Below are 22,732 nucleotides of genomic sequence, written 5' to 3'. Positions count from 1 at the left end.
TCGTTTTTCATTGGGTTATTCCTTCGACACACTGACTCACTGAGGGTGACAACGATGCAACGAAAATTATTTTTCTTCTCTCACTCTACTCCCTATCCACATCATCCAAACAGAAGACAGGTCCAATATCATAACTGTGACATACTCTGGGCAGCTTTCAAATAGTAGTGACCTCATTATGGCTTTCTTCACCAGCTAGCTAATCAGGAGGCCTATGGTGCAGTCAGAGCTGGTATCCCCATTCAGACCCATGTAATGACTGCCATCTGCTGGTGAATGGGAGTAATAGTAATTTAGTAATAACAGAACATATGGGTAATACACCGGCTGTAGGGCCTTCTTAATACCAAACACTAGAAGGGAGCCAATTATAGCCTTTCGAACCATGTATGGTGAGATAGCTTGCCTGAGACCTAAAATACATCTGCCGGCCCCTGACTAGAAGGTAACTTCTGGGGGGGGTTTTAACTCTTGAGTGTTGAAAGATTTGGAACTAGTTGGTCACATCACAGTTGAGTTTACTGTGTCATTATTCCCTTTGAGGAAATGTGTCTGGTGTCTTATCAAGCAGCTTTGGACAAACAACAACAGTACAGGGTATTTATTACCTAATACAACAGACAACAGAGGGCATTATATACATGTACAGACACCAGGGGCATTAGTATATGGAGGGACATTAAAGATCACATACATACAGGATCTGAGTCTGCAGCCTGATAGTGCCAGCACATATTCAATGTCAGGCAAGGAATGTTAGGTTACAATACGTTACAAAGGGACAATCTTATACATTATTCAAAGCAGGTTTGGAATTAATTCCATTTCAATTCCAGTCAGTTCAGAAAGTGAACCAAATTTTGATTTAAAAAATGTCCTCATTGAAAAGCATTGGAATTTGAATTTTAGAGTGCTTCCTGAATTGAGTGGAATTGAAATGGAATTGACCCCAACCCTGATTCAAAGTAATGTGGGGACAACCTGTCAGATCAATCATAACAGTCCATTCCCTTCTGAGGTCTGGGATGTGGACCTGCTAAATCGAGACGACGACCCCCTCTCTGGTCCTCGTGACTTCCTGACCAGGGCACCCAGGTTCCCCCTGAACTTCTCCCCCACGAAGGCATACAGCACTGGGTTAACAAAGCTGTGGACCAGGGCCAGGCTGTGGGTGACCTGGAGGGCCAGGTCCACCCTGTTCCTCACAGCACAGTCGAAGCGCACCAACTTGGCCCTCATCAGGGTGTCGGCCATCACCGTCATGTGTAACGGCGTCCAGCACAGGAAGAAGGCGAACACCACGGCAATGATGACCCGCATGGCCCTGTGCTTCTGGAAGCCGTGCGTCTGCAGCAACCGGGCCACGGTGATGCTGTAGAACGCCACCATGATGACTAGTGGGAGCAGGAACCCTAGGATGTGGCGTAGGCCGCGAGTAGCGAGCCGCCAGTGGGTGGCGCTGCTGACGTCGAAGTGCTCAGCACACCTCGTCGGACCACCTCTCTGGGGCGTGAAAGCGTTGTTGAAGAGGGCAGGGAGAGAGAGGGCGCCCCCCAGAGTCCAGATGAAGGTGCAGGCGTACCATCTGCAGGCCCTTCGGTGGCCCTTACGGGACTTGGCTGGGCGAACGATCACCAGGTAGCGGTCGACACTGATACACACCAGGAACAGGATGCTGGTGTAGAAGCTAGCCTCCATAACCAGGCTGAGGAACTTACACAGGAAGTCACCAAAGATCCAGCCGTGGAGCGTGTTAGCAGCCCAGAAGGGCAGGGTCAGAGCCAGCAGCCCGTCAGCTACAGTCAGGTGAAACAGGTAGACGTCGGATGGGGTCAGGGACTGTTGACTGAAGCCAATCACGAGCCCCACAAGTAGGTTACCAAGAACAGCCAATAGGAAGATGGCGACGTGAAGAACACACAGGAATATGACGGCACCGGGAGAAAGGGGCTGAGCTGCACAGGACAATGTGTTAAAGTTCAGGTCAAAGGAGGTGATGTTGAAGTAATAGGAGTCATTGGCTGATTTATAGTCATAGTCTGATTTATAATCATAGTCCAGGACCTCTGTTGGAGATGGGGAAAACAGTAGTCAGTGGGGATCTTTTTATGATATGATCACCTAGTCTTATACTGTTATTCTATCTAAAGCTTCTTATACAGTCAACAGTACATTTATTTCTATGGATCTATCCATCCCATCCTCCATCCACCCACCCAAACCCATCCACCCACCCACCCAAACCCATCCATCCATCCATCCACCCACCCACCCAAACCCATTCATCCACCCACCCACCCAAACTGATCCATCCATCCATCCAACCAAACCCATCCCATCCAAACTCATCCATCTATCCTCCCAAACTCATCCATCCATCCACCTAAACCCCTCCATCCACCCAAACATCCAACAACACTCATCCATCCATCCACCCACTCAAAGCCATCCATCCACCCAGACCCATCCATCCACCCATCCAAACTCATCCATCCATCCTCCCAAACTCATCCATCCATCCACCTAAACCCATCCATCCACCCAAACATCCACCCACACTCATCCATCCATCCACCCACCCACTCAAACCCATCCATCCAGACCTATCCCTTCATCAATCCAAACCCATCCATCCATCTACTCAAACCCATCGACCCACCCAAACTCATCCATCCATCCATCCATCCACCCACCCAAACCCATCCATCCATCCACCCACCCATCCATCCCTCCATCTGAATTTAATGAGTATTCTACAAACTATATAGGTTCTCACCTGTCATCTTTGCATCCAGCTCTATGATAATGAAGAGAGAATTGCCACTGTTTTAAAGACATCACAGCTGGGATGGAAGTGTCAAGACATCCTGTTAATTAAGAGAACAATGTTGTGTCACTGCACTTGAGTCATTTGTCAGCCTCAAATTCTACCTCCTAAATGATTAGAAATGAAAGTCATAGACTCCACTTGTTCATTGAATTGTTAAAAAGAGAAGTTTGACAGCAGTTTGGAACTTTTTAGGCAGTTTCTTTTTCTGTCAGCTGTTGGTGGATCTGAGAGCACATTACTAAATATAATATGGTAAGATAGAGACAGACAGAGAAAGACTAGCCTTTAACTTCTGATGCCCTTGTCTTTGTTGAGACATCTTCACTTAAAGACATCCTCCAGTGATTTTTTTACTTTTACTGTTTTTAAAGCAGTATCCCAAGTATAAATAAAATGGCGTCGGAGGAAATGGCAGCAGTTTTACGGGCGGCAAACCAATTGTGCTATTATGTGGGGGTTTTTACAACTTGTTTTGTACATAATGTTTCTGCAACCGTATTTTACGGCAAAAAAAGAGCTTCTGGATATCAGGACAGCGATCACTCACCTCTGATTACACGAAGAGCTTCTGGATATCAGGACAGCGATCACTCACCTCTGGTTAGACAAATATTTTTTCTACAAGGAGGGCGCACAAGACATTCTCCTAACACCCCCGTTATTTGCAAGAGGAAGCGACGCTGGTACAGAGGACAAAGAACCGGATGCCTGGTCAGGACCCGGATAAGGCGAGTGGGAAAGCTGCCGTCACCGTTAATACTACTCACCAACGTGCAATCATTGGACAATAAATTAGACGAAGTACAATCACGAATATCCTACCAACGGGTCTTCAAAAACTGTCATATCCTCTGTTTCACGGAATCGTGGCTGAATGACGACATGGATATTCAGCTAGCAGGATATACTCTAAACTGGCAAGATAGACGTAAGACGGGGTGGGGGGGGGGGGGGGGGGGGGGGGTCTGTGCATACTTGTTAACAACAGCTGGTGCTGTCTAAGGAAGTCTAAGGAAGTCTCTAGATTTTGCTCGCCTGAAGTAGAGTATATTGTGATAAATTGCAAGCCACACTACTTGCCTAGAGAGTTTTAAGCTATAGTTTATGTGGCTGTTTTTTTACCACCACAGACAGATGCAGGCACTAAGACCGCACTCAGTCAGTTGTATACGGAAATAAGCAAACAGGAAACTCCACACACAGAGACGCATACAAAGCTCTCCCTCGCCCTCCATTTGGTAAATCTGACCTCAACTCTATCCCCCTAATTCCTGCTTACAAGCAAAAATTAAAGCAGGGAAGCACCAGTGACTCGGTCTATAAACAAGTGGTCAGATGAAGCAGATGCTAAACTACAGGACTGCTTTGCTATTGTAACAGGTATGGTTATGCCTCTAAAGAAATGTGTATTTAATGTTCAAGCATTCTTATTGGTTGGTTCAACTCTGATGACAATAAGGTGGGTTGTGATTGGCCCCGATTGCAGAGAGGGGGAGATTGCGAACGTCAGGTCTTCCCAGTATGAAAATGTGATGCAATGGGTAGGTCACGTTCTGAATATTGTTTTCTATTTTACAATGTGTACAAGTTTGCTGTACGTCACTGATTTATACATGTGTGGGTATATGGTACATTTTAGGGATTGAGGTGCCTTCTGGGATGTGCTTTGGCATATGATTGCTGTAAATAAGTGTGTTAGCTAGCATACACCGATGTATGAGAGCATCAGCTGTTCCGGGCAACTTTGTGATCATGTGATCATGCTCTCTGTAGCCAACGTGAGTAAGACCTTTAAACAGGTCTACATACACAAGGCTGCGGGGCCAGATACTTATTTTCCAACTTAATTTGCAAATAAATTCATAAAAAATCCTACAATGTGATTTTCTGGATTTTTTTTTCTCATTTTGTCTGTCATAGTTGAAGTGTACATATGATGAAAATTACAGTTACAAAGTTAAATTACAAATTACAATTATCATATTTTTAAGTGGGAGAACTTGCACAATTGGTGGCTGACTAAATACTTTTTTGCCCCACTGTACACATGGTTAGCAGATGTTAATGCGAGTGTAGAGAAATGCTTGTGCTTCTAGTTCCGACAATGCAGTAATAATCAACGAGTAATCTAACCTAACAATTTCACAACTACCTTATACACACACATTGTAAAGGGATGAAGAATATGTACATAATGATTGATGGTACAGAATGGCATAGGCAAGATGCAATAGATGGTGTTGAGTACATGATGCTCTCATGCATAAAGATGGCAAGATGCTGTAGATGATATAGAGTACAGTATATACATATGAGATGAGTAATGTAGGGTATGTAAACATTATATTAAGTGGCATTGTTTAAAGTGGCTACTGATACATTTTTTTACATCAATTTTTCCATTATTAAAGTGGCTGGAGTTGAGTCAGTATGTTGGTAGCAGCCACTCAATGTTAGTGGTGACTGTTTAAAACCTCTTGAGACTAGGGGGCAGTATTTTGATGTTTGAATGAAAAACGTACCCAAACAGGCCCAGAAGCTAGAATATGCATATAATTGTCAGATTAGGATAGAAAACACTCTAAAGTTTCCAAAACTGTCTAAATATTGTCTGTGAGTATAACATAACTGATATTGCAGGCGATAACCTGAGGAAAATCCAACCAGGAAGTGCTGTTTTTCTGAAACCTCCCTGTTCCATTGCATGCCTTCCCTCCATTTAAAGGGATATCAACCAGATTCCTTTCCCTGTGGCTTCCACATGGTGTGAACAGTCTTTAGACATCGTTTCAGGCTTTTATTCTGAAAAATGAGCAAGAATGATCACATCGTGTCAGTGGATAGCTGTGTCCCCCCAGAGTTTTGCATGCGCGAGTGTTACGCCTCTGAAAAAGTGGAGAAATAATCACGAGAGTGATACGGTCTTGTTTTCTCAATAATAACTTTTAGTGCAATGAGAAAAGACCGCGATTTCCCCGGGAACTTGAGTGGAGACCAGAGCAATCGATTTAAGGCTCATAGATTAAGAGCATTTGGTAGATCACAGATTAAAATTTTTACCCTTCCATTAGGCACCACAAAATAAAGTATACAATATAACGGTTACACATTCCTCTCACAATTCGTACCCTTTGTACGCTTCACGGATTTTAACTTTAACACAATTATATGAATGTTATCAATCTCTATCAACTAATACTGAATGCATGATCTTTTTAACCTTAGATGTTTTAAGATCCTGACATACTATGAACTTACTAATACTTTTTAATGTATAACAGGCTATGAATATTTCCTTTAACCTGTCACACGAGCAGCTTGGAGCAGACCTTTTCTCTCTCTCTTCTATTGAAGAAGCTACAGTCCGGTTGAAATATTATCGATTATTTATTGTAAAAACAACCTGGATTGATTGTAAAAAACGTTTGACGTTTCTACGTACTTTACAGATACTATTTGGAATTTTTGTCTACCGTCGTGACCTGCACGAGCCTGTGGATTACTGAACAAAATGCGGCAACCAGAGGTTTTTGGGTATAAAAATAATCTTTATGGAACAAAACAAACATTTGTTGTGTAACTGGGAGTCTCGTGAGTGCAAACATCCGAAGATCATCAAAGGTAAGCAATTAATTTGATTGCTTTTCTGACTTTCGTGACCAATCTACTTTGCTACTTTGCGGCCTTCCTGTGACATCGGGTGGTGTAGGTGTCCTGGAGGGCAGGTAGTTTGGCCCCCGTGATGCGTTGTGCAGACCTCACTACCTTCTGGAGAGCATTACAGTTGTGGGCAGAGCAGGTGCCGTACCAGGCGGTGATACAGCCAGACAGGATGCTCTTGATTGTGCATCTGTAAAAGTTTGTGAGTGCTTTTGGAAACAAGCCAAATTTCTTCAGCCTCCTGAGGTTGAAGAGGCGCTGCTGCGCCTTCTTCACCACGCTGTCTTTGTGGGTGGACCAATTCAGTTTGTCCGTGATGTGCACGCCGAGGAACTTAAAACTTTCCACTACTGTCCCGTCGATGTGGATAGGGGGGTGCTCCCTCTGCTGTTTCCTGAAGTCCACGATAATCTCCTTTGTTTTGTTGACGTTGAGTGTGAGGTTATTTTCCTGACACCACACTCCGAGGGCCCTCACCTCCTCCCTGTAGGCCGTCTTGTCGTTTTTGGTAATCAAGCATACAACTGTAGTGTCGTCTGCATACTTGATGATTGAGTTGAAGGCGTGCATGGCCATGCAGTCGTGGGTGAACAGGGAGTACAGGAGAGGGCTCAGAACGCACCCTTGTGGGGCTCCAGTGTTAAGGATCAGCGGGGTGGAGATGTTGTTACCTACCCTCACCACCTGGAGGCGGCCCGTCAGGAAGTCCAGTACCCAGTTGCACAGGGCGGGGTCGAAACCCAGGGTCTCGAGCTTGATGACGAGTTTGGAGGGTACTATGGTGTTAAATGCTGAGCTGTAGTCGATGAACAGCATTCTCACATAGGTATTCCTCTTGTCCAGATGGGTTAGTGCAGTGTGCAGTGTGGTTGCGATTGCGTCGTCTGTGGACCTATTGGGGCGGTAAGCAAATTGGAGTGGGTCTAGGGTGTCAGGTAGGGTGGAGGTGATATGATCCTTGACTAGTCTCTCAAAGCACTTCATGATGACGGAAGTGAGTGCTACGGGGTGGGGCGGTGGTTCTTTAGCTCAGTTACCTTAGCTTTCTTGGGAACAGGAACAATGGGGGCCCTCTTGAAGCATGTTTGATTGAATATGTCCGTAAACACACCAGCCAGCTGGTCTGCGCATGCTCTGAGGACGCGGCTGGGGATGCCATCTGGGCCTTGCGAGGGTTAACACGTTTAAATGTTTTACTCACATCGGCTGCAGTGAAAGAGTCCCCAGGTTTTGGTAGCGGGCCGTGTCAGTGGCACTGTATTGTCCTCAAAGCGGGCAAAGAAGTTGTTTAATCTGTCTGGGAGCAAGACATCCTGCAGCGGGAGGTCTATAGTTCCTGAGAGGCTTGATTACGCCTAGGTCTTTTGGAGGTTAGTGAACCGTTGAGGATCCAATGGCCATTATCCGGTAAACAAAAGTTTAAAAAATTGGTTTTGCTATAAGTATGTTTGGAGAGTCCTTGAAAAAGAAAATTGAATGGTTGTTGTGAGTCCCTAAGAATTTCTTAAGTTTTATATGGGTTCTGTGCGTATTTGAAAATATGATAACTTGTATGTGTGTATAATCGATTACTAGAGATTTGATAAAGTAATGCTGGGAATATAATTAGATACAATTTAAACCACCCATGTGTACGTAGGTGTTGAGTTGGTATCTAATGGATAATTTGATAAAGATGAGGTTTAAGCACTATTAAACTGTCTACAAAGTCTGGGAAATTGTGCTCTAGAAACTGATTGGAGTGTGTCCACTTTTGTTTAACTTACCCTAATGATGTAACTATAAAACGCTTATTGGATTTTCTCCGTCTGGGTACTACATTTGAAATAAAACTGCGCTTAAGGCCTGTAAATGTGTTTTATTTTTTTCTTCCCAGTATGGGAAGTTAGAGTCAATTAAGAAGGAATCTCGACGTAATTTGTCATACAAAGCCTCCATACAAAGGGTATCCATCAAACTATTTATCATTGCGTGATTAATGTGATGTAGTGAAGTAATTGAAATACGTTGCATGAGAAAACACAATCTAGTTTTATTAAAAAGCGCAAATTCTGTTTCCTAGTCAATGAATGTCGATTTAAAGCTTTGACTGCTAATCTATTCATTTGGCATGTGAGAATGATCGCCAGAGAAACGCTTGGAACTTTAATTAGGGCCATTATCTGGGAATTTTGTCATTATTATGTGCTTGATTTTACGACTACAGACATTTCTAAATTGGGTTATTTGCGGGGTTTCTTCGTCATTTCAATAGCATTGGGTATATGGTATTGACTAATATCTGGGTTTCTGATTGTAATTCAACTATTGGTATGTTTTGCCTGGAAAGATATGACCGCCAGTGTTTGTAAACTTCTTATGGCTGCAGGGGCAGTGTTGCGTAGCTTGGATGAAAGGTGCCCAGAGTAAACGGCCTGCTCCTCAGTCTGTTGCTAATATATGCATATTAGTATTGGATAGAAAACACTCTGAAGTTTCTAAAACGGTTTGAATGATATCTGTGAGTATAACAGAACTCATATGGCAGGCAAAAACCTGAGAAGAAATCCAAACAGGAAGTGAGAAATCTGAGGTTGGTATATTTTCAACCCAGGCCCTATTGAATTCACATTGGGATATGAATGAAGTTGCACATCCTAGGGCTTCCACTAAATATCAACCGTGTTTAGAAAATTGAATGAGGCTTCTGCTGTGATGTGGGAATGAATAAGAGCTGAATGAGTCATCTAACTGGCAGAGAGACATTTCCTGGTCATGCGCATTCCACATGATATCGACTTGTGTTTCGTTGCTTCTGTAGACACAAAGATATTCTCCGATTGGAACTTTATTGAAGATTTATGATAAAAACATCCTAATGATTGATTCTATACTTAGTTTGAAATGTTTCTTCGACCTGTAATATAACTTTTTTGTATATAAAGTTTTTGTCCAAACCCACGGGCGTTTGGATATGTGTTCCTAACGCTAACAAAAGCAGCTACTTGGACATAAATAATGGACATTTTCGATCAAATCAAGCATTTATTGTGGAACTGTGATTCCTGGGAGTGCATTCAGATTATCATGTCATTTCTGGTTTCTGTTGACTCCAACATGGCGGACAATTTGATTAATTTTCTGAGCGCCGTCTCAGATTATTGCATGGTTTGCTTTTTCCGTAAAGTTTTTTTGAAATCTGACACAGTGGTTGCATTAAGGAGAGGTATATCTATAATTCCATGTGTATAACTTGTATTATCATCTACATTTATGATGAGTATTTCTGTTGAATCGATGTGGTTATGCAAAATCACTGGATGTTTTTGGAACTAGTGAACATAACGCTCCAATGTAAACTCTGATTTTTTTATATAAATATGAACTTTATCAAACAAAACATACATGTATTGTGTAACATGAAGTCCTATGAGTGTCATCTGATGAAGATCATCAAAGGTTAGTGATTCATTTTATGTCTTTGTGCTTTTTGTGACGCCCAATTTTTCAGTTTTTGATTTGTTAAAAAAGTTTGAAATATCCAATAAATGTCGTTCCACTTCATGCTTGTGTCCCACTTGTTGTTGATTCTTCACAAAAAAATACAGTTTTATATCTTTATGTTTGAAGCCTGAAATGTGGCAAAAGGTCGCAAAGTTCAAGGGGGCTGAATACTTTCGCAAGGCACTGTATTTGAAATCGGACACTTGGGTGGGATTAACAACAAGATTACCTTTAAAACGGTGTAAGATACATGTATGTTTGAGGAATTTTAATTACGAGATTTCTGTTGTTTTGAATTTGGAGCCCTGCACTTTCACTGGCTGTTGTCATATCATCCCGTTAACGGGATTGCAGCCCTAAGAAATTTTAAGATATAAACTGAACATTTTAGTAGCTTGCTTAGTACAAATTCAAACATAAATAGCGAGCCGATTTCGAGGTAATACGTTGTCTGTTGTCTAAATGGTCTGCTGGAATAACATATCGAGAATGGAGTCGTATTTAAATAACTGAATCAAAGAGGAGACAGTTACCTAAATCTAATGATTCCTAATAACAGCGTATAGGTAATTGCGATAGAGTTGTGCCCACCGAAATATGTTTTTTATTCTTAAGGATTTACTGATTTACTAAACTCTTGGACATTTCATAAATGTAAAGCCGAAAGAGAAGAGAAAGTTGTAAAGTTTGTTTTTAATCTTACGATAGAGGTACGGCAGAACGTTGTTTGAGTATGGGTTATATTTTTGCCTACTGGTAAGAATATGTGAGTTGGGTTGTGCTCGCTGGGCTATATTTGGCTGTATGGGATTCAGGTCTGAATAGTTGAATCGTAAACGTTTTGTGATAGTTTCTGATTATTGTTTCTTGGTTTTATTGTTTAGGTAACACCAGTGAATTTGAGCAGGAAGTTAATGTATTCTAACATTATAATCTGTTTCCATTACGTGGAACAATGTCCGGTCATTAAAGTGGATTGCAGTTTGAGTTTGATTTTATTTTTGCAGGGACAGTGCACATTAATCACAGTTGTGTGTTTCTAATGGCAGGGTATTGCAGACATGGGAAGCTCTCACAGAGGAAGCAGATTTACTAAAGGGGCTTTTCCTCAAGGGGTGACTATACAGTCACCTCTCATGGCAGACCTTGTGTCACACCCTGACCATAGTTTACTTTGTATATTTCTATGTTTTGGTTGGTCAGGGTGTGAGCTGAGTGGGCATTCTATGTTTCATGTCTAGTTTGTCTAGTTCTATGTTTGGCCTGATATGGTTCTCAATCAGAGGCAGGTGTTCGTCATTGTCTCTGATTGGGAACCATATTTAGGTAGCCTGTTTGGTGTTGGGTTTTGTGGGTGATTGTCCTTAGTGTCTTGATGTCCTTGTTCTGTGTGTATGCACACAAGTATAGGCTGTTTCGGTTTTCGTTACGTTTATTGTTTTGTAGTGTTTGTGTTTAGTGTGTTTTTTTCATTAAACATGAATCGCAATCGACACGCTGCATTTTGGTCCGACTCTCCTTCTCACCTAGAAAACCGTGACACCTTGTGGATCTGCTGCCATAAGGTTTGTGTTTTCTGTTGAACAAAAGTACTGAGTGGAGGGGGAGCCAGGCCATTTAGAATCTTGAATACAAGACCGGCGTCAGTGTATTGCACAAGATTTTTCCAATTCGGGAGCTTATGCTTTCTGTAACAGTGATGAGGGCTATTGGGCTTCCTATCAAGCACTTTGAGAGCCTGTTTGCAGACAGACTGAATGGGTTTTAATGTTGTAAAGCAAGCTTGGGCCCAACTAGTCAAGTAGTATGTTAAGTGGGGGACTATCAGATTTGAAGTACAGTTTTGTTACCTCTGTAGTCAAACAATTTCATATGTTTTGGAAATTTGCTAGGTTGAATTTGGTTATTTGAGTTACTGTTTTCATTTGCTTTTTAAAAGAGTGGATGGAATCAAGTATGATGCCAAGGTCCTTAAAATCAGATACCACCTGGAGCTTTTCCTCTGGCACATAGACATCTGTCTCAGTGGCATCAGTTGTCCTCTTTGTGAGGAACATGCTGTTTTTTTTTTTTTGCATTTAGATGCAAGCATGAGTCCCTGAGCAACTTTGTCACCTGAACCATTCCAGTAGTGGGTTCTTGTGTAGCTTGTTTGCTATTTGCATGCATATATCACTGTATCATCAGCATACATTGGAACTTCAGACCCTGTACAGACAGAAGGAAGATCATTAATGTACCAGCTGAACAGTATTGACCTTTGGGGCATGCCAACATTGTAGCTTAGAGTGTATAAAGTTAGTTTTGACTGTTACACTGATGAGACAGCACTAACCTTTTTTTAAAGGTTTTAGATTTGATAAACAACAGGTTTGTTTTTACTAACTTTATGCAACAGGTTGAAATGATAAGATTGCTGGAAAGGGGTTTGTTTATTGTTTATTTTAGGTGTCATTTTCACTTAATTAAACACTGTATTAATCTGTTTTGAGTAGGGTTCTTTCTTCCGGGACTGATGGAAGTCCCCTACGGGGAGACGTAGGGGAACACGTCTCAAACAACTTTTTATTAAATGCCTGGGATTAAATATCACTAATTCCTTACGCTGAGAAATGTACTAAAATTGCGACAGAAGAAATGTTACATTTAGAGGGGTAACAGGAACAATCTAAGGAAAAACGGCTATCACATATTTGTTGGACATTGGTCTAGTAACAATACCAGGATAATTGTATCTAAGGGTAGCGAATGCTATATTAAGCTTACATAAACATTGAGGTAGATTTAAAACCATTGATTAATGATTTGAGGCAGTACAGTGGATTTATCATTATTATCAGGTTTTGTTTGTAGTTGAAACTTTTGGGTTGCTGAATCGGTGTGGTATAATGAATGCTAACGAAGTGTTTTGTGTTTTTTCTAGGAAAACTGGGGTTTCATTGTCTCTCTGTGAAATGTTTCCTGGGGCTATAATCTTGGGGAGAGTGAGTGAGATTGAGGCCGTAACCTACCAAAGAAATAAGGCCTGGCAAGTTTTGGTTTGTTTTTACCTTAAGGTTTGCAAATACCCACACACAACACATTTGTTATGACTATTTGTTGGTGTTTTTAAAATACTATGTTTGATTTGTGTGTTCTATTTCTTTTGAGTTTAGTGAGTTTTCCTGTTGTCAAGGGGCACGCACACACATGGAATTTGTTTAATTTTTGAGTTTTTATTAAACGTGTGAATTCTTTTGATAAAGGAATGTACTGGAAACCTGGGATACAACACGTATGAACTGTTTGGCTGTTCATTCATTTGTCTAATGTAGTAAGAAACACTTCTCTGAAGAGTTTGTATGACCTCTGACCTCTGTCATGACTTTCCATTGTGGTTTGATCACCCTCATTGGAAAGCCATTTGGATAATGAATGTAAGGTCATTTTATAATATGGATTTCAAGGTCATTTGTAATATTGATAATTATGATGACGTTTATAGTTCTTAGCCATCTTTGTGATTTGGATAAATGTGGAGATGAGGGCGTTGCCTTTGACTAAGGGTAGGCTGCCTTAAGTCTATATTTCCTATGACCATATGGGTACAATCAATTTTCTTTATGGAGTTCTTAAGAGAAGTGATTTTAATTTGATTTTGTAATTTGAAATGTTTTATTTTTTGACCAGTAGTGTTTGTTTTTACAAATTACTCTCGTGGAGAGTTATGTCTTAAAAACGGGGAGGATTCAGTCCTATGATGTTTTGGATTGAAGTTCACACACCTTGAGGAGTGTATGGAGTGATATGTGAAGAAGTGTATTGTTGTGGTGTTTGTTCTGTTCTATTCCCGATGGGTTATAGGTCTAACTTCCTGATCCTGTGGTTCTGCGATGAAGTTGACAGTGTGATGGGGAGTATAAGCCAATTGGAAAGAATAGTTTCAATAGAATGTGTTGTTATTCTCTTTGACATATGTTTAGACATTTGTATTAAGAATAATTGGTAAAAGTAATAATTTATCATATAGTTAATGAACTGAACTAAACTGTTGTTCTGATCTGTCCTCTCGAGGTTATCATGAAAAGTGACATCAGACTGTATCTAAATGCATGAAAGAGATAATTGGACAGAACAGTGTGTGTACCTCAAACCCCCCTCTAACTGGCTGAAGAAGAGTGACAAAGGCGATCAATATGGCCCTGTCCGCACCACTTCTACTGACAGAAATGAGCCGAGCCAGCAACCAGTGTACAGCATCCGATCTAAGCTATCAACTGCTTTTCTCTCATGTTTTTCCCAGGAGTGTGAGAGGAGTCCACGTGGAGTGAGCATGGGGAGAAATCTGTTCTAAACTTCTCTTATGTTTCTGATATACTGGTTGACGAATGGACAAGACATCATGGGTGGTAAAGGTGATGGCGGCTCAGCTGAGACATTGACATTGGGAGTATTCATGGCCATCCACTTTGAGGTGGAAAGCATGTCCAGCTAAATGCTTATTGAAATTCTCATTTATAGTGGATTTATTGGTAGTGACAGTGTTTCCTAGCCTCAGTGCAGTGGGCAGCTGGGAGGAGGTGCTCTTATTCTCCATGGACTTTACAATGTACCAGAACTTTTTTGAGTTTGTACTACAGGATGCAAATTTCTGTTTGAAAAAGCTAGCCTTAGCTTTCCTAATTCCCTGGTGTGTTTGTGTGTGTACTGTATGTGAGAATATGCCTACGTCATGTATGTTTGAGCTACTCTGCTGGCTTCCTCGAGCTGATTGGTTCAAGGTTGGTAAGGAAGTGCTTAAATAAAGACTTCCTCTAATTTTGTTTATTTATATTCCCATATTATTTGAACTGCGGTTCTCTACTCTGGCTTCCTATCATGGAATATCAGCTGCACTTTCTAGGCGTCAGAAATTACCTGGCATGTACTAAGAAACAACATGGTCAAATTATAATTGCACAGTAATAACACATGCCCTACTTGTTTGTTTCTTTGGGATTCATCCCCAGTGCATGTTTGATTGAATTCCACCCATGTTTTGCAGGTCGGCGGAGGGGGTTGCAGTTGCATCAGAGTGACCTCATCACGTTGCAGGGTTGGACAATGCCTCTCTGGGGGGGAGAAGTTAAGGATGTTGAGAACCGAGCCTTCTCCTATACATAGGCTGAAGGACCCTTGCTGCTCCTGCTTAAAACCACAATTTTCATGTTTACAGCTCATTGGTCAAGCCTGACCAGTAACAGAATCAAAACATTACATCACATACAGTCACACATACTCTCGCTCTCGCTCTCACTGCTATTCCTTGTGCTCTGCTCACCAAGGTATAACAGTGTTTGGAATGAGGCCTATAAAACACGTCTGTCCAATCCCTGGAGTAAGATCAGGTTCATAATGAGGTTGCTATGGAGTAGTATGTCTGTCAGTCTCTCTGGGGGACTGGTTCAATGCCAGAACACCACTCATACAGAGAAGAAACAACTTTTATATCATGTTTATTTGCTCTAATGTTTAATGTGATAATCACTCATAATGAAACTGTACGTTGACTACAGTAGCTGAGAACAAGCATCTGTGCTAGTTGAAGAGGAATATGGAGCAGCTGGCAGAGAGTACCATGTGTGAAATGGGTGTCTCACACACACACCTTCTCATGTTTATCCACACACACACACACACACACAGAGAGACCCAGAGAGACATCTACTCATGTTCAGCCACACACCTTACTCATGTTTTTCTGACAGCCTGTTGTGCTGGGAGCATGTCACACATACGCGGACACACACACACACACACATCTGGCACTCTGCTAAGGTGATTACATTTTAAAATCTGTTCCTAAGTATTCCCACTCATAATAGTGACTATGTTTTAGTCAAATATTATATCTGTTTGGGTCAATTTGCAGTCCACAAATTATTTGTAATTTTGTTCTGGCCCCCTGACCATCCGCTCAAGAAAAATTTGTCCCGAAGCTGAATCTAGTTGATGATCCTGCCCTAGAGGCCGGAGTGTGTTTGATCTGTCAGCAGGCTGTCCAGGGCTGATGACATGCTTGAGGCCAACCAAAGACCTTGGCTGTCACGCTCTGACCTGAGATATCTCTGTTTTCTTTATATTTTGGTTAGGTCAGGGTGTGACGAGGGTGGATATGATAGTTTTTGTATTTTCTAGGGTTTTGTATGTCTAGGGGTTTTGTAGGTCTAGGTCATTTTTATGTCTATGGTGGCCTGAGATGGTTCCCAATCAGAGGCAGCTGTTTATCATTGTCTCTGATTGGGGATCATATTTAGGTAGCCATTTTCCCTTTTGTGTTCGTGGGTTCTTGTCTATGTGTAGTTGCCTGTCATCAGTCATTTGTATAACTTCACGTGTTATTTTGGTTAGTTTGTTCAGTGTTCATTCTTAATATAATAAAGAATGTACGCATACCACGCTGCGCCTTGGTCTCCTTCGTACGACTAACGTGACATTGGAACCTTGGGAAAGAACATGGTGGGTTCATTGTGTTTTTTTTAGGTGTGTTTGTGAGTGTGTGTAAAATTAATACGGCTTGCGTCATGGACAACAAATCTTATCATAGCCTAATTTCCAATTAGTTCCACAGTTTCTCTTGAAAACGTGTCTCTAAGTCAATTTTGGCACTGCTCAATTGCATTTTCCATCTTTTGCAGCCATAACCAAGTGAAATGGCCACAGAAACAGACTATTCTTCCAGGCTGTTAGTTTAACATCTCCCTAAAGCTCCCTTCAAGCTACAATATGTACGTTTTGGGGCAACCCAACCATAATTCACATGGAAATGTTAGTTTAATATCTGTCATTATCATTGAAAGTAAATCTAAGAAGCGCTACTTTCGATGCTTCCCATTCCTAAGTTTTGTTATTTGTGTCTTTTAATTTCAGTTTTGTACAATAGCTTGAAAAATCGTTTTGGCTATGGAAAATATATTAGGTGAACTATTAGAATTTTAGCAACCAGGAAATGGCAGAGCATCTCTAAGGCCCTTGGGGAGCATGTAGGTGATGAGTGCTGCATTGTTGTGTTGGGGTTAGGAACCTCTCTGTCAGTGGGAATCATCCCTCTCCCAGGGGGCCCCTATCTGATAATTATTTTGGTCAGGGGTCAGGCCCAGGAATTTGTCATGGATGTATTACACAATGGCCGCTACAGGACTGTGTGTGAGGTAGAGGTGGAATACTCCGGAATACACAGCGAAACTGTGGCCACCTGCTCCAAACCTGTAGTGTTGGACTAGAAGTCTTGTACAGGGATGAGAGATACAGATTATTTTTAAAGGATGACAAGAAAGCTTTTGCTTTCAGGAAGAGAGAGGAGGTCATGTGGAGACCGATGAGGAGAAAGAGAAGGAGAGACAGGAAGAGAGAGGAGGTCATGTGAAGAGCGATGAGGAGAAAGAGAAGGAGAGACAGGAAGAGAGAGGTCATGTGAAGAGCGATGAGGAGAAGGAGAGACAGGAAGAGAGATGAGGTCATGTGAAGAGCGATAAGGAGAGACAGGAAGAGAGAGGTCATGTGAAGAGCGATGAGGAGAAAGAGAAGGAGAGACAGGAAGAGAGAGGAGGTCATGTGAAGAGCGATGAGAAGGAGAGACAGGAAGAGAGAGGAGGTTATGTGAAGAGGAATGAGGAGAAAGAGAAGGAGAGACAGGAAGAGAGAGGAGGTCATGTGGAGAGAAGGAGAGACAGGAAGAGAGAGGAGGTTATGTGAAGAGTGATGAGGAGAAAGAGAAGGAGTGACATGAAGAGAGAGGAGGTCATGTGAAGAGGGATGAGGAGATAGAGAAACCGATAAAAGGAGGGAGGATTCAATGATAAAGAGATACAGGAGAGAGAGATTGTGTAAGGGTGAGGTAGAGAGAGATACAGGAGAGAGGGATTGTGTAAGGGTGAGGTAGAGAGAGAGATTGTGTAAGGGTGAGGTAGAGAGAGATACAGGGTGAGGTAGAGAGAGATACTGGGTGAGGTAGAGAGAGATACTGGGTGAGGTAGAGAGAGATACAGAATAGGTTGTGTAAGGGTGAGGTAGAGAGAGATACTGGGTGAGGTAGAGAGATACAGAAGAGATTGTGTAAGGGTGAGGTAGAGAGAGATACAGGAGAGAGAGATTGTGTAAGGGTGAGGTAGAGAGAGATAAAGGAGAGAGAGATTGTGTAAGGGTGAGGTAGAGAGAGATACAGGAGAGAGAGATTGTGTAAGGGTGAGGTAGAGAGAGAGATACTGGGTGAGGTAGAGAGAGATACAGAAGAGGCTGTGTAAGGGTGTGGTAGAGAGAAATACAGGAGACAGATTGTGTAAGGGTGAGGTAGAGAGAGATACTGGGTGAGGTAGAGAGAGATACAGAAGAGATTGTGTAAGGGTGAGGTAGAGAGAGATACAGGAGAGAGAGATTGTGTAAGGGTGAGGTAGAGAGAGACACTGGGTGAGGTAGAGAGAGATACAGAAGATATTGTGTAAGTGTGAGGTAGAGAGAGATACAGGAGAGAGAGATTGTGTAAGGGGTGAGGTATAGAGAGATACAGGAGAGAGAGATTGTGTAAGGGTGAGGTAGAGAGAGATACAGGAGAGAGAGATTGTGTAAGGGGGAGGTAGAGAGAGATACAGGAGAGAGAGATTGTGTAAGGGTGAGGTAGAGAGAGATACAGGAGAGAGAGATTGTGTAAGGGTGAGGTAGAGAGAGATACTGGGTGAGGTAGAGAGAGATACAGAAGAGATTGTGTAAGGGTGAGGTAGAGAGAGATACAGGAGAGAGAGATTGTGTAAGGGTGAGGTAGAGAGAGATACTGGGTGAGGTAGAGAGAGATACAGAAGAGATTGTATGTGAGGTAGAGAGAGATACAGGGAGTGAGGACAGGGGGGCACAGAGTTCCTTGGCTGTCTTTTTTGTCATTAGTCTACTGTTGATACAGTCCCAACATGTTTTCCTGTCAGCAGTCAAGTTTTCAAGATATTGGACTCAAGATATGTATCTTGAAAATTTGGTTGGTGACATGCAAAACATTTTGGGACTGTATCAACAGTGGAGTAATGAAAAAAAATACCAAAACATCGTTTTTCATTGGGTTATTCCTTCGACACACTGACTCACTGAGGGTGACAACGATGCAACGAAAATTATTTTTCTTCTCTCACTCTACTCCCTATCCACATCATCCAAACAGAAGACAGGTCCAATATCATAACTGTGACATACTCTGGGCAGCTTTCAAATAGTAGTGACCTCATTATGGCTTTCTTCACCAGCTAGCTAATCAGGAGGCCTATGGTGCAGTCAGAGCTGGTATCCCCATTCAGACCCATGTAATGACTGCCATCTGCTGGTGAATGGGAGTAATAGTAATTTAGTAATAACAGAACATATGGGTAATACACCGGCTGTAGGGCCTTCTTAATACCAAACACTAGAAGGGAGCCAATTATAGCCTTTCGAACCATGTATGGTGAGATAGCTTGCCTGAGACCTAAAATACATCTGCCGGCCCCTGACTAGAAGGTAACTTCTGGGGGGGGTTTTAACTCTTGAGTGTTGAAAGATTTGGAACTAGTTGGTCACATCACAGTTGAGTTTACTGTGTCATTATTCCCTTTGAGGAAATGTGTCTGGTGTCTTATCAAGCAGCTTTGGACAAACAACAACAGTACAGGGTATTTATTACCTAATACAACAGACAACAGAGGGCATTATATACATGTACAGACACCAGGGGCATTAGTATATGGAGGGACATTAAAGATCACATACATACAGGATCTGAGTCTGCAGCCTGATAGTGCCAGCACATATTCAATGTCAGGCAAGGAATGTTAGGTTACAATACGTTACAAAGGGACAATCTTATACGTTATTCAAAGCAGGGTTGGAGTTAATTCAATTTCAATTCCAGTCAGTTCAGAAAGTGAACCAAATTTTGATTTAAAAAATGTCCTCATTGAAAAGCATTGGAATTTGAATTTTAGAGTGCTTCCTGAATTGAGTGGAATTGAAATGGAATTGACCCCAACCCTGATTCAAAGTAATGTGGGGACAACCTGTCAGATCAATCATAACAGTCCATTCCCTTCTGAGGTCTGGGATGTGGACCTGCTAAATCGAGACGACGACCCCCTCTCTGGTCCTCGTGACTTCCTGACCAGGGCACCCAGGTTCCCCCTGAACTTCTCCCCCACGAAGGCATACAGCACTGGGTTAACAAAGCTGTGGACCAGGGCCAGGCTGTGGGTGACCTGGAGGGCCAGGTCCACCCTGTTCCTCACAGCACAGTCGAAGCGCACCAACTTGGCCCTCATCAGGGTGTCGGCCATCACCGTCATGTGTAACGGCGTCCAGCACAGGAAGAAGGCGAACACCACGGCAATGATGACCCGCATGGCCCTGTGCTTCTGGAAGCCGTGCGTCTGCAGCAACCGGGCCACGGTGATGCTGTAGAACGCCACCATGATGACTAGTGGGAGCAGGAACCCTAGGATGTGGCGTAGGCCGCGAGTAGCGAGCCGCCAGTGGGTGGCGCTGCTGACGTCGAAGTGCTCAGCACACCTCGTCGGACCACCTCTCTGGGGCGTGAAAGCGTTGTTGAAGAGGGCAGGGAGAGAGAGGGCGCCCCCCAGAGTCCAGATGAAGGTGCAGGCGTACCATCTGCAGGCCCTTCGGTGGCCCTTACGGGACTTGGCTGGGCGAACGATCACCAGGTAGCGGTCGACACTGATACACACCAGGAACAGGATGCTGGTGTAGAAGCTAGCCTCCATAACCAGGCTGAGGAACTTACACAGGAAGTCACCAAAGATCCAGCCGTGGAGCGTGTTAGCAGCCCAGAAGGGCAGGGTCAGAGCCAGCAGCCCGTCAGCTACAGTCAGGTGAAACAGGTAGACGTCGGATGGGGTCAGGGACTGTTGACTGAAGCCAATCACGAGCCCCACAAGTAGGTTACCAAGAACAGCCAATAGGAAGATGGCGACGTGAAGGACACACAGGAATATGACGGCACCGGGAGAAAGGGGCTGAGCTGCACAGGACAATGTGTTAAAGTTCAGGTCAAAGGAGGTGATGTTGAAGTAATAGGAGTCATTGGCTGATTTATAGTCATAGTCTGATTTATAATCATAGTCCAGGACCTCTGTTGGAGATGGGGAAAACAGTAGTCAGTGGGGATCTTTTTATGATATGATCACCTAGTCTTATACTGTTATTCTATCTAAAGCTTCTTATACAGTCAACAGTACATTTATTTCTATGGATCTATCCATCCCATCCTCCATCCACCCACCCAAACCCATCCACCCACCCACCCAAACCCATCCATCCATCCATCCACCCACCCACCCAAACCCATTCATCCACCCACCCACCCAAACTGATCCATCCATCCATCCAACCAAACCCATCCCATCCAAACTCATCCATCTATCCTCCCAAACTCATCCATCCATCCACCTAAACCCCTCCATCCACCCAAACATCCAACAACACTCATCCATCCATCCACCCACTCAAAGCCATCCATCCACCCAGACCCATCCATCCACCCATCCAAACTCATCCATCCATCCTCCCAAACTCATCCATCCATCCACCTAAACCCATCCATCCACCCAAACATCCACCCACACTCATCCATCCATCCACCCACCCACTCAAACCCATCCATCCAGACCTATCCCTTCATCAATCCAAACCCATCCATCCATCTACTCAAACCCATCGACCCACCCAAACTCATCCATCCATCCATCCATCCACCCACCCAAACCCATCCATCCATCCACCCACCCATCCATCCCTCCATCTGAATTTAATGAGTATTCTACAAACTATATAGGTTCTCACCTGTCATCTTTGCATCCAGCTCTATGATAATGAAGAGAGAATTGCCACTGTTTTAAAGACATCACAGCTGGGATGGAAGTGTCAAGACATCCTGTTAATTAAGAGAACAATGTTGTGTCACTGCACTTGAGTCATTTGTCAGCCTCAAATTCTACCTCCTAAATGATTAGAAATGAAAGTCATAGACTCCACTTGTTCATTGAATTGTTAAAAAGAGAAGTTTGACAGCAGTTTGGAACTTTTTAGGCAGTTTCTTTTTCTGTCAGCTGTTGGTGGATCTGAGAGCACATTACTAAATATAATATGGTAAGATAGAGACAGACAGAGAAAGACTAGCCTTTAACTTCTGATGCCCTTGTCTTTGTTGAGACATCTTCACTTAAAGACATCCTCCAGTGATTTTTTTACTTTTACTGTTTTTAAAGCAGTATCCCAAGTATAAATAAAATGGCGTCGGAGGAAATGGCAGCAGTTTTACGGGCGGCAAACCAATTGTGCTATTATGTGGGGGTTTTTACAACTTGTTTTGTACATAATGTTTCTGCAACCGTATTTTACGGCAAAAAAAGAGCTTCTGGATATCAGGACAGCGATCACTCACCTCTGATTACACGAAGAGCTTCTGGATATCAGGACAGCGATCACTCACCTCTGGTTAGACAAATATTTTTTCTACAAGGAGGGCGCACAAGACATTCTCCTAACACCCCCGTTATTTGCAAGAGGAAGCGACGCTGGTACAGAGGACAAAGAACCGGATGCCTGGTCAGGACCCGGATAAGGCGAGTGGGAAAGCTGCCGTCACCGTTAATACTACTCACCAACGTGCAATCATTGGACAATAAATTAGACGAAGTACAATCACGAATATCCTACCAACGGGTCTTCAAAAACTGTCATATCCTCTGTTTCACGGAATCGTGGCTGAATGAC

General features: G+C 42.8%; 2 protein-coding genes across 2 annotated transcripts; both read right to left on the bottom strand.

Annotated features, from left to right (window-relative positions):
• Positions 1-586: 586 nt before the first annotated feature.
• On the bottom strand, positions 587-3,762 carry LOC118936566 (C-X-C chemokine receptor type 2-like). The gene is made up of 3 exons (XM_036951920.1): positions 3,378-3,762; positions 2,777-2,867; positions 587-2,066 (listed from the first exon to the last, which is right to left on the bottom strand). Exons 2-3 carry the CDS (start codon positions 2,781-2,783, stop codon positions 994-996), a joined length of 1,080 nt encoding a protein of 359 aa, XP_036807815.1. The 5' UTR covers positions 2,784-2,867; positions 3,378-3,762; the 3' UTR covers positions 587-993.
• Positions 3,763-19,609: 15,847 nt separating this feature from the next.
• On the bottom strand, positions 19,610-22,732 carry LOC118941101 (C-X-C chemokine receptor type 2-like). The gene is made up of 3 exons (XM_036951919.1): positions 22,401-22,732; positions 21,800-21,890; positions 19,610-21,089 (listed from the first exon to the last, which is right to left on the bottom strand). The coding sequence occupies exons 2-3, from the start codon at positions 21,804-21,806 to the stop codon at positions 20,017-20,019; spliced, it is 1,080 nt and encodes a 359-aa protein (XP_036807814.1). The 5' UTR covers positions 21,807-21,890; positions 22,401-22,732; the 3' UTR covers positions 19,610-20,016.

This window comes from Oncorhynchus mykiss, chromosome 18 (assembly GCF_013265735.2).
Source record: "Oncorhynchus mykiss isolate Arlee chromosome 18, USDA_OmykA_1.1, whole genome shotgun sequence".
Classification (NCBI taxonomy): Eukaryota; Metazoa; Chordata; class Actinopteri; order Salmoniformes; family Salmonidae; genus Oncorhynchus; species Oncorhynchus mykiss.
The sequence above is the reverse complement of the archived record's forward strand: the minus strand, read 5'-3'. Positions and strand labels throughout refer to the sequence as shown.